The 15,097-nt window shown below is 41.3% G+C and overlaps 1 protein-coding gene and 1 long non-coding RNA gene across 2 annotated transcripts; one reads left to right on the top strand and one right to left on the bottom strand.

The window, feature by feature from the left end:
- The first annotated feature begins 170 nt into the window (after positions 1-170).
- On the top strand, positions 171-9,537 carry LOC145552835 (uncharacterized). Its single transcript, XR_014088961.1, has 2 exons — positions 171-2,494; positions 9,138-9,537. It is a non-coding gene; the product is annotated as an uncharacterized LOC145552835 (long non-coding RNA).
- On the bottom strand, positions 8,549-14,823 carry LOC103469945 (monocarboxylate transporter 13). The gene is made up of 5 exons (XM_008418029.3): positions 14,474-14,823; positions 13,588-13,880; positions 13,346-13,489; positions 11,841-12,623; positions 8,549-9,452 (listed from the first exon to the last, which is right to left on the bottom strand). Exons 2-5 carry the CDS (start codon positions 13,787-13,789, stop codon positions 9,244-9,246), a joined length of 1,338 nt encoding a protein of 445 aa, XP_008416251.1. The 5' UTR covers positions 13,790-13,880; positions 14,474-14,823; the 3' UTR covers positions 8,549-9,243.
- Positions 14,824-15,097: the final 274 nt, after the last annotated feature.

Raw genomic sequence — 15,097 nt, 5'->3', positions numbered from 1 at the left:
ATCAATTAACCTGACAGTCATGTTTTTGGACTGTGGGAGGAAACCGGAGTACCCGGAGAAAACCCAAGCATGCACAGGGAGAACATGCAAACTCCATGCAGAAAGACCCGGGCTGGGAATCGAACCCAGAACCTGGTGGTGTTCATATTTAGTTAGAAGGTAAACTAAATATGAACACTTTTTGATTTTACACGAGACATCTCGCTGTTCCAAGAACAAAATACAAATTTTAAAAATCCGTTGAATTCGGTAATTTAAACCAACCATTATTTAAATTACACAGATCAATAATTCATCAAGCCTTCAGCAATAAATATTCACATTGGGGGTAAAAAAAAAATCCAAAGAAGTTTACTAAAGAATATCAGCAAAATTTTCTGGCATTTACAAACAGAAATAATTTTGGTAATTTTAGCTAACCTAAAACTAGAAATTTTTTATTTTGCTTCACTTTGGACAGTGAGGGGGTATTTTTATTTGGTATTTAAAAATATCAAAGCAAAGCGCAGAGCAAAGTGTTCTGGACCAGATTGGATTCGACACAGTGGCGCAAAAAGTGGTTATGCACTGTATACAATGCATATGGGCGCTACACTAGAGGGGGCGCAAAAACGATGTAGGGATTTTTTTTTCTACTCGGTATTTTATGTACTTATCAGCTGTTCGTGTATGAAATGATCAACAACAGTGTAACAGCACTGATTAGTATGAGGAGCCCCTCCCCTCCTGCCAGCCGCTCTCCCCTCCCATACAGGTAGCTAGGGCTCACGTCCCTTCGAGAATTTGTAAATACATTTATCAATTCTAGTTGAAAAGCCCGCCCACTCTTTCTGCAGTCAGGTTGCGCGCGCATCCACCGTGTTCATAAAATCCCCCACCAGACAAGCCCGCTCTGAATATCAAATGAAACTGTGACATCACAATGTGACATCACAATTTAACTCCAAAGGCAGAATTCTGACATCACCAGTGATTATATAAGCTCGTCACATCCATCTACTTTCATCACAACCTGTTGGCAGCCGTTGTTGATAGTTTCTGGAGAATTTACTTAGCAGATCACAGTAGGATTTTCAGCTTTGTTTTTTGCACATTTCTTTTGAAGATTGACATCTTAGAATCTAAATCAAGCAAAGGTTACAATGCAGTCCATCGTTACAGAGGAGGAGACAGTCGATGTAGCAGAGAAGGAACAGCCCTCTACGTCTGAGGAGCAACCACCAACAACGACAATCATCAAGAAGAAAAAGATAACAATTCAAATGTGGTTAGGGACACAGGCCCCCACTGATCTAAGGACTCCAGCTGGAAGTACTGGAACGGAGGACATTTTACCGGTTACCAAACAGGAATTGGTCTCCATATTGCAGAAGACACCAGAGAAAGAACAGCTCTCTAAGTACAGCTCTGAAAATGTTAACAAGCAGGACACTTTTCTGCTTGAAGAAGAAGGCTTAAAAAATGAGATTTGCAAAGAGGAACCTGTGATTTTTACAACAAAAGCAAGTCAACCAAAATGTGCATGTGAAGCCAAATTTAAGGAAGCTGAACTGGAATATATTGAAGTACAGAAATGCTTAATAAACCAGCTTGATGAGATGTTTGATATAAATAATAAACTAAAAGCTAAATTTAAACAGCAGGATGATCTGATGAGGAAAATACTCTCAGAGAGAAGTCAACCCATGAAGTCAATGGTTTCTGTTGAAATACAAGACAGCTCAGAGCAGGAAGCAGTGCATTACCAATCTGCTTTAGTGCAAAAGGAGATGGACGTACAGGAAACCAGTGATCAACTAAAACCAGTTTGTCAAATGATTTCGACGCAAACTGAGATGGAAACCCTCTATGATGAAAACGTTTCTGGAACAGACACTGAACAAGACACTGAACAAGACACTGAACAAGACACTGAACAAGACACTGAACAAGACATTTTAGAAACAGACACAGAAACAGAAATAGTTGAGAATCAGACTGCCTCCATCAAATATTACATTAATTTGCTTGAAGCAGTGATCTCTGGCTCCCAGCAAATCTCTGAAGAGGAAACGAGACAGGCAGCTATGAATGCTGCCTCTGAATTGGAAAACCTTAAAAGTAAAAAAGTTGGGAATCAGACCGCCTCCATCGAATATTACATTAATTTGATTGAAGCAATGATCTCTGGCAACCAGCAAATCTCTGAAGAGGAAATGAGACAGGCAGCTATGAATGCTGCCTCTGAATTGGAAAACCTCAATCGTAAAAAAGTTTCTGGAGTAAATAATGAACAAGGGGACGTTTCTCTACCATTAATAGTTGAAGATGAAGCAGCCTCCATCATAAATGAGATTCATAGTAATCGGGAATCAGAAACTAAAGCAGTTGAAGAAACAGCTGAGCAGAGCAATATCTCTGCACAAAAAGAGAGACCCAGGAAAAAGCCTTCACTGTGGAGCCGAATCAAAAAGGCTTTCACTCCAAAACATCGGCGCAAGTACAAAGACAGACGGTAAGTATCTCCAGCGTAGACATCAACTTATGTCTCAGAGTACATTAGATTTGAAAGGGGTGGAGTGGAGGGGGGGGCACCTGTGGGTTGTTTGATTGGGAGGAATTGGAGAAAGATATTGTTGTTAATTATACATTTTAATATTAAAAAGTGGGCTGCACAGTGGCGCAGTTGGTAGAGCTGTTGCCTTGCAGCAAGAAGGTTCTGGGTTCAATTCCCGACCCCGGTCTTTCTGCATGGAGTTTGCATGTTCTCCCTGTGCATGCATGGGTATTCTCCGGGTTCTCCGGTTTCCTCCCAGAGTCCAAAAACATGACTGTCAGGTTAATTGGTCTGTCTAAATTGTCCCTAGGTGTGAGTGTGTGTGTGTGCATGGTTGTGTGTCCTGTCTGTCTCTCTGTGTTGCCCTGCGACAGACTGGCGACCTGTCCAGGGTGACCCCGCCTCTCGCCCGGAACGTTAGCTGGAGATAGGCACCAGCAACCCTCCCGACCTCACTGAGGGACAAGGGTGTAAGAAAATGTATGGATGGAGTATTAAAAAGTCAGGACTGCACGGTGGGAAACGTCTCACCGTGTAGATGTGGGTTCACTCTGGGTGATCCGGATTCCCCCACGTTCAACAACATCAGGACTCATGTTCATCATTTTATTTATAATTCTAAACAGAAAATAAGACAACCACATTTATAAAAGGGAGATTTAGAAAAAGAGCCTTTTAGAAGTCTAAACCTATACAAATTGGGAAAAATTTAGAAAACTAATATATATATATGTGTGTGTGTGTGTAGATAGGTAGACAGACAGACAGACAGACAGATAGATAGATAGATAGATAGATAGATAGATAGATAGATAGATAGATAGATATCTGTATCTAAATCTATCTAAATATATATCAATCTGTCTCTCTCTATAAATATATATAAATCTACATATAGATATCTATATATGTCAACATATCAATCTCTCTCTCTGTATAAAAAAAAAAAAAATTCCCTTCTCACCCTCCGCGGGTGGTCTGTTTCATCCTCTGAGCTCGGGTCCTCTACCAGAGGCCTGGGAGCTTGAGGGTTCTGCGCAGTATCTTGGCTGTGCCTAGAACTGCACATTTCTGGACTGAGATGTCTGATGTTGTTCCTGGGATCTGTTTGAGCCACTGCTCCAGTTTGGGGGTGACTGCCCGGGGGCCACGATGACCACAGGCACCACTGTGGTCTTCACCTTCCAGGTCTTTTCCAGTTCCTCGCTGAGGCCCTGGTATTTCTCCAATTTCTCATGCTCCTTTTTCCTGATGTTGTAGTCACTTGGTATTGCTACATCCACCACAACGGCTTTCCTCTGTTCTTTATCCACCACCACAATGTCCGGTTGGTTCGCCATTACCATCTTGTCTGTCTGGATCTGGAAGTCCCACAGGATCTTAGCTCGGTCATTCTCCACCACTTTTGGGGGTGTTCCCCACTTTGATCTCGGGGCTTCCAGTCCATATTCTGCACAGATGTTCCTGTACACTATGCCCGCCACTTGGTTATGTCGTTCCATGTACGCTTTCCCTGCCAGCATCTTGCACCCTGCTATTATGTGCTGGACTGTCTCAGGGGCCTCCTTGCACAACCTACACCTTGGGTCTTGTCTGGTGTGGTAGATCTGAGCCTCTATTGCTCTGGTGTTTAGGGCCTGTTCCTGGGCGGCCAGGATGAGAGCCTCTGTGCTGTCCTTGAATCCAGCTTTCTCCAGCCATTGGTAGGTTTTCCTGACATCAGCCACTTCAGTTATTTGTCGGTGGTACATCCCATGTAGGGGCTTGTCCTCCCATGATGGTACTTCCAGCACCTTGTCTTCTGTTCCCCATTGCCTGAGGCTTTGTCCTTGATGTATGTATGGATCTTGGATGTTTCATCCTGGACAGTGGCTCTCACACTCACTAGTCCTCTGCCTCCTTCCTTACGGCTTGTGTACAGTCTCAGGGTGCTGGATTTGGGGTGGAATCCTCCATGCATGGTTAGTAGCTTCCTAGTCTTAACATCCGTGGCCTTCATCTCTTCCATTGGCCAGCTAATTATTCCGGCAGGGTATCTGATTACTGGTAAGGCATAGCTGTTTATTGCACGGATCTTGTTCTTGCCATTGAGCTGGCTTCTCAGGACTTGCCTTATTCGTTGGAAGTATTTGGCTGTGGCTCCTTTCCTTGTGACCTCATCGAGGTTGCCATTTGCTTGTGGTATTCCCAGGTACTTGTAGCTGTGCTCTATGTCTGCTTTTGTTCCTTCTGGGAGTGAGACCCCTTCTGTGTGGGCGACCTTCCCTCTCTTTGTAACCATCCGACCACACTTCTCTAGTCCGAATGACATCCCAATGTCAGTGCTGTAGATCCTGGTGGTGTGGATCAGTGAGTCGATGTCTCGCTCGCTCTTGGCGTACAGCTTGATGTCATCCATGTAGAGGAGGTGACTGATCGTGGCCCCATTCTTGAGTCGGTATCCGTAGCCAGTCTTGTTGATGATTTGGCTGAGAGGGTTCAGGCCTATGCAGAACAGCAGTGGGGACAGAGCATCTCCTTGGTATATGCCAAATTTGATGGACACTTGTGCAAGTGGTTTGCAGTTGGCTTCAAGGGTGGTTTTCCACAGCCCCATCGAGTTTGCAATGAAGGCTCTTAGAGTCCTATTGATGTTGTACATCTCTAAGCATTCAATGATCCAAGTGTGGGGCATTGAGTCATAGGCTTTCTTGTAATCAATCCAAGCGGTACACAGGTTGGTGTGTCGGGTTTTGCAGTCTCGGGCGACTGTGTGGTCTACAAGGAGTTGGTGTTTGGCTCCTCTGCTATTTATGCCTATGCCCTTCTGTGCATTGCTCATGTATTTATCCATGTGCCCGCTTATCTTAGTCGCTATGATGCCTGACATGAGCTTCCGTGTTGTAGAGAGAGGTTATTGGCCGATAGTTGGATGGGACTGAACCCTTCGAGGGTTCCTTCTGTATCAGGATTGTGCGCCCTTCAGTTAACCATTCAGGGTGAGTCTAATTTTGTAGCAGATGGTTCAGTTGAGCTGCCAGTCGCTCATGGAGGGCAGTGAGTTTCTTAAGCCAGTAGGCATGGATCATGTCAGGTCCTGGTGCTGTCCAGTTTTTCATACCCGAGACTCTGTCTTGGACATCTGCCACAGTGATGGTTACCGGGGCTTGTTCCGGGAGGTTGCTGTGGTCCTCTTGTATGCTGTGGTCCTCTCGTAGAGAGGTTAGCCACTGTGCATTGCTGTTGTGGGACGCCTCCCTTTCCCATATGCCTTTCCAGAATTGTTCAGTCACCAGCCTGGGTGGGTCTGCTCTGCTGTTATTACCCTGCCATTGAGAGTACACTTTAGCTGGTTGGGTGGAGAAGAGCCGGTTAATCCTCCTGGCTTCATTCTCTCTCGTGTATCTCTTTAGGCGGCTGGCCAAGGCTTGGAGCCTTTGTTTGGCAGTTTCGAGTGCTTCAGGTATGGGCATCTGGCTGTACTTCTTGGGTACTGATCTTTTCATTGCATCCCTTTGGAGCTCTGACAGTTGACTCACTTCCCTCCTTGTTATCTTGATCTTAGCCTCTAACCGTCTTTTCCATGGTGGGTATTGGGTCTCATGGTTGCTCTTATAACCAAGCATCTCAAGGATCACTGATGCTGAGTTGTATATCAGCTCATTGGTTTCTGCTATGGTGTTGGTAGGGATCGTTCTCAATGCTGCATTCACATCTTCAATGAGACTTTCTGATGGTACTTCACTCATCCGTTGTAATTGGCGTCGGGGTCGTCTGGTGTTCATTCGGGCCATGATTCTCTCTCTCAGGTCAGTTGCTGCCTCGTTCAGCTCAGATGGTTCGTTCATTACTGGGGCTACATACCCAGTCTCTGGGCGGGGAGTTGTAGTTGACTCCCTTCTGACCTGGCATCCTGGCTCCTTCCCCTTGCTGTAGCACTTGTGTCGTACCTCGTAAATCTCAAGTTGTGACAGCAGTTGCCGTTTGCGGATGTTGGAACACTGAGCTACTAGTTGTTTGGCAGTTAGTGTTGACTGGGGATGTCGAACTAACCATTCCTCCCACAGTCTTTGCATGTAGCCGCTCTGACTAGGATTACTTGAGTAGTAGCATTCCAACAGATCCATGTTTTCACCTCTCGCCCATTTCCGTCTTGTTCCAGTAGCCCATTTTTCATCAGGGTGCTCTGGTTCCCCAGCACCTGACGCAGACCTTGTTTGGCCGGGCGACGTCTGAGCCGGCATGTCGTGCTTATTTGTGTCTCTCATGGTATGAGGTAGGCTATATAGCTCCAAGGGTCTTGCCTAAGGACCCACACTGACAGCTCAATGTCACCTTTGTAAAAAAAAAAGGTGACATATATGTCACCTTGTATATATATATACATATATATATATATATAAATAATTTATCAGTTGATCAATTTTTCATTGCAGAAACTATTATTTCAGCTTCAACACAAGCACTTGAACCATGTGACCATGTGGCCGCACGCTGAGCTGGTTGCGTAACTCCTCTCTGAACATCCCAGCAGCTTGTGGAGCTCGTCCCGCTCTGAGCGCGTCCACATCCTGGTGTCGGTTTCATTCTGCGGTGCGCGGGCCCCCCCGAGGCGCCTCAGCTGGCTGTCTGGGACGGGCTCTCCGCTCCGGGACAGCAGCAGGAGGATGAAGGACGCATGCTTCTGAAAACACTGCAGATATATTGAACCCTTTAATATGTCTGGGAGTTTGGGTTTAATTAGTCATGTAACCTATTAACTCAAAATCAATGATTCTGAGTCAACAAATCAATGACTTGTTAACTCAAATTCACTGGTTTTGAGTTTATAAGTCATATGACTTGGAAGCTATTGAAGAAAACGCCTTAATTTTGACGTTAAAAGAATGTAAGAATAGTAAAAAAAAAAAAGTCCATCCAGTCTAGTAGAACAATTTCACTCTGGTTTTGAGTGAATAAGTGACTTGAACCAGAAGCTATCGAGAAAAAATAATGCATTTTGACACTGCTAAAAAAATATAAAAAGATCTAAAATGGAAGTGAGCCTCAAAAGAATTTCACACTGATTTTGAGTTACTAGGTCACATGACTTTGAAGTTATTGAAGAAATAAGCTACTTTTTAAAATCTAAAATTACCTAAAAAATGGAAGAGTTCAAATAAAAAAGTTCTTCATCTATTCAGTCCAGTAGAACAATTTCACATTGATTTTCAGTTTAATTTGCATCTTGTTTTAGGTTTTACAGAGTCCTGATAACTTCCTTATAGATTTAGACCTTTTCATTGGATTTATTTGCATCAAAATCAGAGAAAACGGTCAAACTTTTCTTTTGAAAATGAGATTTTTACAGTCAACTCATTCTCCACATATTCTCTGTTAATGTTGCAGATATTCATCACTCCTCTGCAGCTACAGCCTTTTAGCGTTTTTGTGCTACGTAGGAACAATTAGTTCATTTGTTTAAAAAGGAAAAGTGGACCCCAGAGCCTCAACCGCAGAGTAATAATCCTGGGTTTGTTTCTGGGACAGACGAACCCGTGACTTGGAAAAAGACGAACAAACTGTTTCCGTTTGTCATGAATATTCTGGTTATAAAAAGACTGAACAAGATGCAGAATTCAGAGGGGAAATGTGAGATTTGATAAAGCAAAGTAACGCTAATAATAATAATAATAATAATAAACTATTATGACTGAGAGCGAAAACTGAGAGTTGGAGGACAAACTATACCAAAAGGCCTTTTCACAGTTAATGCTTATGAGTTCATCCTAGGTCTGGCAACAAATCAATTGTAATTGAATTATTTGTTTTTGAAGATTTAATTTAATTTTTTTTTCCAGCAAAGCTCTACTTTGGTTTCCAGAGTGATGTCAACCCACCCAGCTACGACCAGCTTCTGTTTTACAGCTTTTACTTATTTCAACTTTGAATCACGGTCAAGTCCCAGAAACAATTATCAAGATAAAAGCCAAATTTTAAAGATATTTTCTGTAATTTTTTAAGGGAAAATAAATTAAAATCAGCAATCAAATCTGGTATAAAAATTTTATTTTTTTAAATAAGAAAATTGCCCAGCATCAGTTCATCCTCGTAAGAATAACAAAAACGATTTAGAAAAACTGCTGCTCAGTAAATGACTGACTCAATTTATTTAAGATCAGATAGAAAAAAAACTATAAAACTTACTGCATATTTATTTGATGAAAAGAAAACAGCACATTCCAGCATAAACGTGTATAAAACATGTTGGTGGAAGTGTCATCGTTTAGCTAATTTAGCAGCACAATGATGAATTTCATCCCTAAACGTTTGTCTTCCTCTAAAACGGCAATAATGGAAAAAAGAAGAAAAGTTTTTAAACAGCCAAATCAAAGTTTTGTCCGTAATCGAGCTGGAAGAGGAGATTACATGTGTTATAAACATTTTTGAGCAAAATAAAATCTGAGTTAAAACTCCCCTAAGCTGATGTGAAGCTCCAATCCAAAGTCATCGGGAAGATTTAGATTTTTTCCCACTCAGTTTTTTAAAACTGCCATGTTTTGTCTTTAATCCTTTGGTCTACTTTCAGGTGAATCATATGAAGTTTGTGTGGTTTTTCTTTTTTCTTTTTTTTTTTTTGCAGGTGTACAGAAAATGTATCTCACAACCTAGCCAAACACAAACATTAAACATTTGTTTAACTCAGTCCGAGCCACATCGTCCTGCGTCCCCTCAGTCTTCACACACTGTTAAGATTCTTGTGCAACGATGAGTCCTTCGATTTTCCCCGTGTCCCCGTCGCCCTCGTAGTGGATCGTCTGGTGGCCGGCGGCCTCCACAGATTTCCTCCTCTGGACGAGGCGGTCGACCAGGACGACAAACACAGCTGATGTAACGAGGCAAACGCCCGAGAGGTAGAAGGCAGCGCCGAAGTTGTTCGTTTGGTCCACCAACCAGCCTGCAGCGGAAGACAAAGGGTGACAACTGTCAACTATTCCAACGATTAACTGATTAATCAGATAAAAAATTTGGCTCGTTCTGCAGATTTTTCATTTAACTACTTAAGCCTCAACGTAAAAAAAATTAAAACGAACAAGTCAGTGCCTTTTTAAAATAAGAAATTAAACATTTTATTGCCTAAAATGGCATAACAGCATTCCTTTAATCCTTTAATCATTTGTAGATGAATGGACTATGTTTTGGATTAACTGATTAATAATTGGATAGGAAAATGTTGCTTTTACAGAAGTAAAACTATTCTGGTTCTGTGTAGATTATTTTCAAAAGGTTTTTTTCATTTAAAATGCAAAGTGTGGATATTTTTTGTGCAGTGTTTGATTGTGTTGTTCTTTCAGCAAATGGCCCTGTTTTGAATTTGCCTACTACAAATGATTAATCGATTAACGATTTATCTGACGATTATTTCAATAATTGATTATTCACGATTAATTGTTTTAGCCTTGGTGAAAATGAGACACATTCAGAGTTAACACTTTAGAAGCCTTCAGTTCATACATAATATTCATATTTGCCTACATTCTATATTATTGCCACAAATGTATTTCATAAAGCAGCTCATAATTGTAAAGTAGGAAAAGGTTGTATGTATCTTTTAATGTATGAGAAATACAAGTCAAAAAATTGTGGCATTTATATGTTTTGGGCCTGCTGAGTCAGTAATTTGTGGAATTAACTTTTGCCATAAATGTTGCTGAAAGTTTCAGGGATTTGTTTCTACCAACATTTCACATCTAGAGACTGAAATTATGACCCATTTTTCTTTGCAGAAAAGTCCAAGATCAATCAAACTACGTAGAGAGATATTGAGATTTTACCTGCTTTAAACTAGAAAAGTGCACATTTTCTAGTGCACTTTTCTAGGTGCACTAGACTAGAGGTCCAATTAATTGCTTTTCTGTGTTGGTTTGTCAAATAAAATCCTAATAAACTCATCAAGGTTTTGGGGTTACAACTTGATAAAAATGTGGAAAACTTTACGTTGAGTGAATATTTTACAAAGCACTGGAAGGACTGCAGATAGATTAGCATAAGTCAGCATCAAGGGTATTAACTCCTCCTGTAGATGGCGCTCTAATGTCAAAGCAGCCAGTATACACTGCAAACAAAATCCTGCTATGATAACATCAGCTGAACAGAAATCAACAGAAATGTTTAGCTCCCCTCAATATGCAATCTAACACGTTGTTTTGCTTGCAAATGTAAACAAAAATCTCCACAAATCTGGAAAAATTTAAAGAATGGGAATTTACAATTAGTTTTTATCTATAGTTCCTCTGAAGGTGTAGTGATGAAAAAAGTATTTTTCTCTTATTTAGCAGCTTTTGCTTTTAGTCAAATTCAAAAACTCTGAAAAAAGCATTAAAATTCATCAGCATTTCTCCAAAAAATGTAATGTAGCTCATCCAGTCTCTGCCAGGACGCTTCAGTCTGGAGAAATGTAAAGAGCAAACTATTTACTCGCAGAGGAGAATTCACTGAGAAAACATGCAGGTGACTTAAACTTGAGGTCATTTGACATTTCTTTGATGTGAGGCCAGTTTCAGTTCATAATCCTCACAGGATTATCACAGATGATTTTTTTTATCTCTGACAGCAATGGAAACCATGAGACCATTAATGTGCACATAACCAGTCAGAAACTGACTTTTTAGCTTTGTCAGTTTTATTTGTTCTTCTCTAAAGTTTAGTAAAGATTATGGGACTTTCACTTCCCACTGGGATATTTTGTTGCTTTTGTACCAGTATTCTCTCCTGAGATGTTTTTCAAAGCCTTAAATATTTTTTTTCTGATATAATTTAAATGCTGCTTTGTACCAGACAAAAGTTATTAAATATTTAAAATAGGAATAACTAATAAAATATAATCACTTTTTGCCTAGATTTCATGGAAACAATTTTCATGAAATTTTACAGTTTAGAATAATTGATCATTTAATCATTTGTCAGTTTTGCATTTAGGATAAAAAAAATAAACTGGTTAAATTCTGTTAAAAAAAAAATCTGCTATCCAATTATTAATTCTTAATAAATTATTGAAATGAAAAGTTTTTACACCAGTTTTTGGTAGAAAGAGAGAGAAAAAGAGAAAAACAAAAAATCAAATGTAAATCACTGAGGTCATGTTAATTTATCATGCATTTAATTGATTTATTGGTTATTACGGCAGGCCCCGTCAGAATAACTAATGACTAAAATAATCGTTAGCTGCAGCCCTGATTAAAACATCGATGCCAGTTTTATAAAAACACCTGCTGGTTACAGTATCGAGGTCTCAAATCTTGTTGCTTTGGCTCCAGTGAACACAAAACGTTCTAAAAACGGTCACCTCCAGCAGGCGGCCCGATGAAGCCTCCGATGCTCCTGAACAGCATGAAGAGCCCCAGGCCGCTGTCGAAGCCCTCCAAGCTCACGATGTCCACGATGGAGGTGACGTGAATGGCAACCATGCAGCCGAACAGGAAGCCGTAGAGCAAGGCGAACACCAGAACGGACCAGTAGTCGTGACTGATGGGCAACAGGAGCAGCACAACCCCCTGCAGCATCGTAACCATGGTGAGCAGCTGCAGGTTCCTCAGGAGCCTCATGTTAGCCAGCCAGCCACAGAACAGCCTGCCGACCAGGTCGGCGACGGCCATGACAGACAGGATGAACGCGGGCCAGTACTTATCGATCCCCAAGCTGTTGGCAAAGGGAACCAGAAAGAGGGTCGGGATGAAAAACCCGGCGGCTGCAAAGATCGCAAACAAGATGTAGAGAAGAAGTTCGGGCTTTTTCAGCAGGCTGCACCGGAAGACCGCCTTCTTCTTTGGTGGTAGCGCAGCAGCACTGTCCTCTGCGCTCTCTTTGAGGTTGGTTTGTGAGGCTCGAGTTGCCTCCAGGGGTCTCATGAGCGCACCGCAAACACACAGGTTGAACTGAAGGCCTCCGATGATGAGCAACGCGCCCTGCCAGCTGTACTTCTCGATGAGCCACTTGAGCAGCGGGCTGAAAACGATGGCAAGGACACACTCCCCTGAGCTGGCGATGGCGTAGGCGATGGGGCGCCATCTTGAAAAGTAGTGATTCACCATGCTGATAGCAGGTACCCATGAGAATGAGATACCTGTTCCTGGAAGCAGAAGAAGAAAAATGTTTGCTGGAAGACCTACAAGAATTCATTATATCTGCAGATGATGCTGGTATCTTCTGTACTGGAGGAAACATCCAACCACTACAGAAATTAAATGACTAAAACTAAAACTTTTTTATTTGAAGGGTTTTTACACATCTTTACCAAGATTACAAAAAATTGTGTCCATCAAATTCAATCGTAGTTGACAGGGAAAAAAAACTAAGAGGTTTGTGATTCAGGACCAAAATAGTCAAAATGTTTCACTCTGGTTGTAGACGCTGTTTAAGCTTACAATTGGTGAGAGTGAGAGATATACTAGTTTGTAATTGTACCACTTAATTTGTGCTCATACCTGTAAAGCCGTATATTACCTTAAATACTATTATTTCTTTGTCTGCTGCTTACAACTGCAGTGTCACAAGGAAATATTTTCATTTCTTAAGTCTGATTAAACTCATAAGAGACTAAATACACAAAGATCAAGACAAGACAGGGAGTGTTGAACCAGGTAGTCAGCGACTTCTTAAAGCAACATTGCATGACGGTTAAAAAGAAAAAACTGTTCTTCCATACCTTTAGTTCTGCTTCCTTTTATTTACCAAACCAATGAAGCAATGGAAAAAGTCTTCCAAAAATGCCAATGAGTGAAGCTTTTAATGATGTAATTTATCTGGGAAAGTTCACCAAGCAATAAAATACAGTCAGGAAGTCTTACCTACCTTCTAGGACACCCATAGTGAGGTAGAGCCAAGGCAGATTGATGTCCAGAGAGGCCAGCGACATCCCCAGAGTACACAGAACTCCTCCAACTACGATGACCACTCTCTGAGAAAACCGTAACGTCAGAGCACTGGCTGCTGGAGCTAGTTTAAAAAAAAAAAAACAGCAACAACAAAAGAAACTTTAAAAACACACTGGTTTTAAAATGAGTTGCACTGTCAACAGAAAGCCACACGCTTACCTCCTATATGAAACATAGCAATAGTTGTGGAAGAAACCCATGAGGTAGTGCTGGTCAGGACTCCAAAGTGACTCTGGATCTCCAGGAAGAAGAGGCCGAAGTTTTTGAGGACAGCTCCGGTAAGGCCCATAGCAAAAAAGGCTGAAGCGACCACCACCCAGCCGTACCCCCCGTCTGGAGGTCCGACTCTCCTGGACTTCATCTCCAGCTACTCGGCAGGCTGCTCTCCCGGCTGCCGCTCGGAGGCTGTTACATAATGATCCCCCATGTGGGAAGGACTCATGAAAACGAGTCTGCAATGTGCACAGATGTACAGAAGTTATAATTGTACAGGAAAAGCGTTGCCTTAAGATGCTAACATAAATATTGTTTCTCACTGTATAAAAATATAGGACCTTCAGAAACGCATAAAGACAATTACAAAGTCAGCCTTTTATCACCGGAAGAAACTTTCCAGAATTAAAGGACTAATTTCCCAAGAGGATCTTAACCAATACCTGAAACCCGCATAAAACAAAACGCGAACACTAAAAATATATGAATGAAACCCTCAAGATCACACTTTTGACCTACCACGCCTAGTATCTTTACAAATATGTAAGATAACCTGTTCCACTGATTAAAAGCTGCATGCTCACAACGCAGAGGGTCTTATGCTGCCGAGATTATGCAAAGGTTACGGCAAAACGGATAAAATCTCACCCAGGACTTTTGACAAAACTAGGAAATGTGGGATGAGATAATTTAATTTTAACATCGGAGATGTCTCATTTTTAAATAAAACAAACTCCCTCTTCAAGGTAAACAGTAAAACTACTAAACATTTCACAAAATCCAAACGAAACATGCAGAGATACTGAAAACAAAGATTAAATTGTCGACTCACGTCTTTCCACGATGCTTTCTGTCCCCGACATTTACTATGCACTTTCAGCAAGTGTTAATTTTTTTTAAACCGAAGTCAAATTCAGAGCCCTTTAAATTGCTGTGCGCCTCTATTCGGACGTCTACGGTAAACTCATCTAAACCCCCTTGAATACAACAACGTTTAAAATTACTCGAGTCTTAGATCTTCGTATCTCCTGGACAAACGCTACAGCGTACAAACTAATTTTGCAACTAAAAATCAAGACCTTATAAGGATTTTTTCTTTCATCCGGATAGAAATGTCAGCGAATGGCTGCGACCTTTGATGAAGCTAAAGCTGATACATATCGAACGTCACATCCGATTTTCAAAACAAACCCCTGGTATTTTAAATTTAATTTTTTTTTACCTGGCGTTAAATTAATATACGTTACAGACAAAGAACCAAAGAACAACTGACTAAAAAAACAGATGAACAACAATAGGCCAGCACAAATTTGTCTAAAATACGTCTAAAGCCAGTCGAACTGAACGTCACATCCGGTTGGTATTTCATAATAAAACACCACAATAATAATTATGTTTGTACTAATCTTACTAAAAGATGTTGGTTGTAGTACATTACAGAAGAACGTCGTCAGGC

Source organism: Poecilia reticulata, chromosome 9, assembly GCF_904066995.2.
Source record: "Poecilia reticulata chromosome 9, P_reticulata-male-v2, whole genome shotgun sequence".
Lineage (NCBI taxonomy): Eukaryota > Metazoa > Chordata > Actinopteri > Cyprinodontiformes > Poeciliidae > Poecilia > Poecilia reticulata.
The sequence above is the reverse complement of the archived record's forward strand: the minus strand, read 5'-3'. Positions and strand labels throughout refer to the sequence as shown.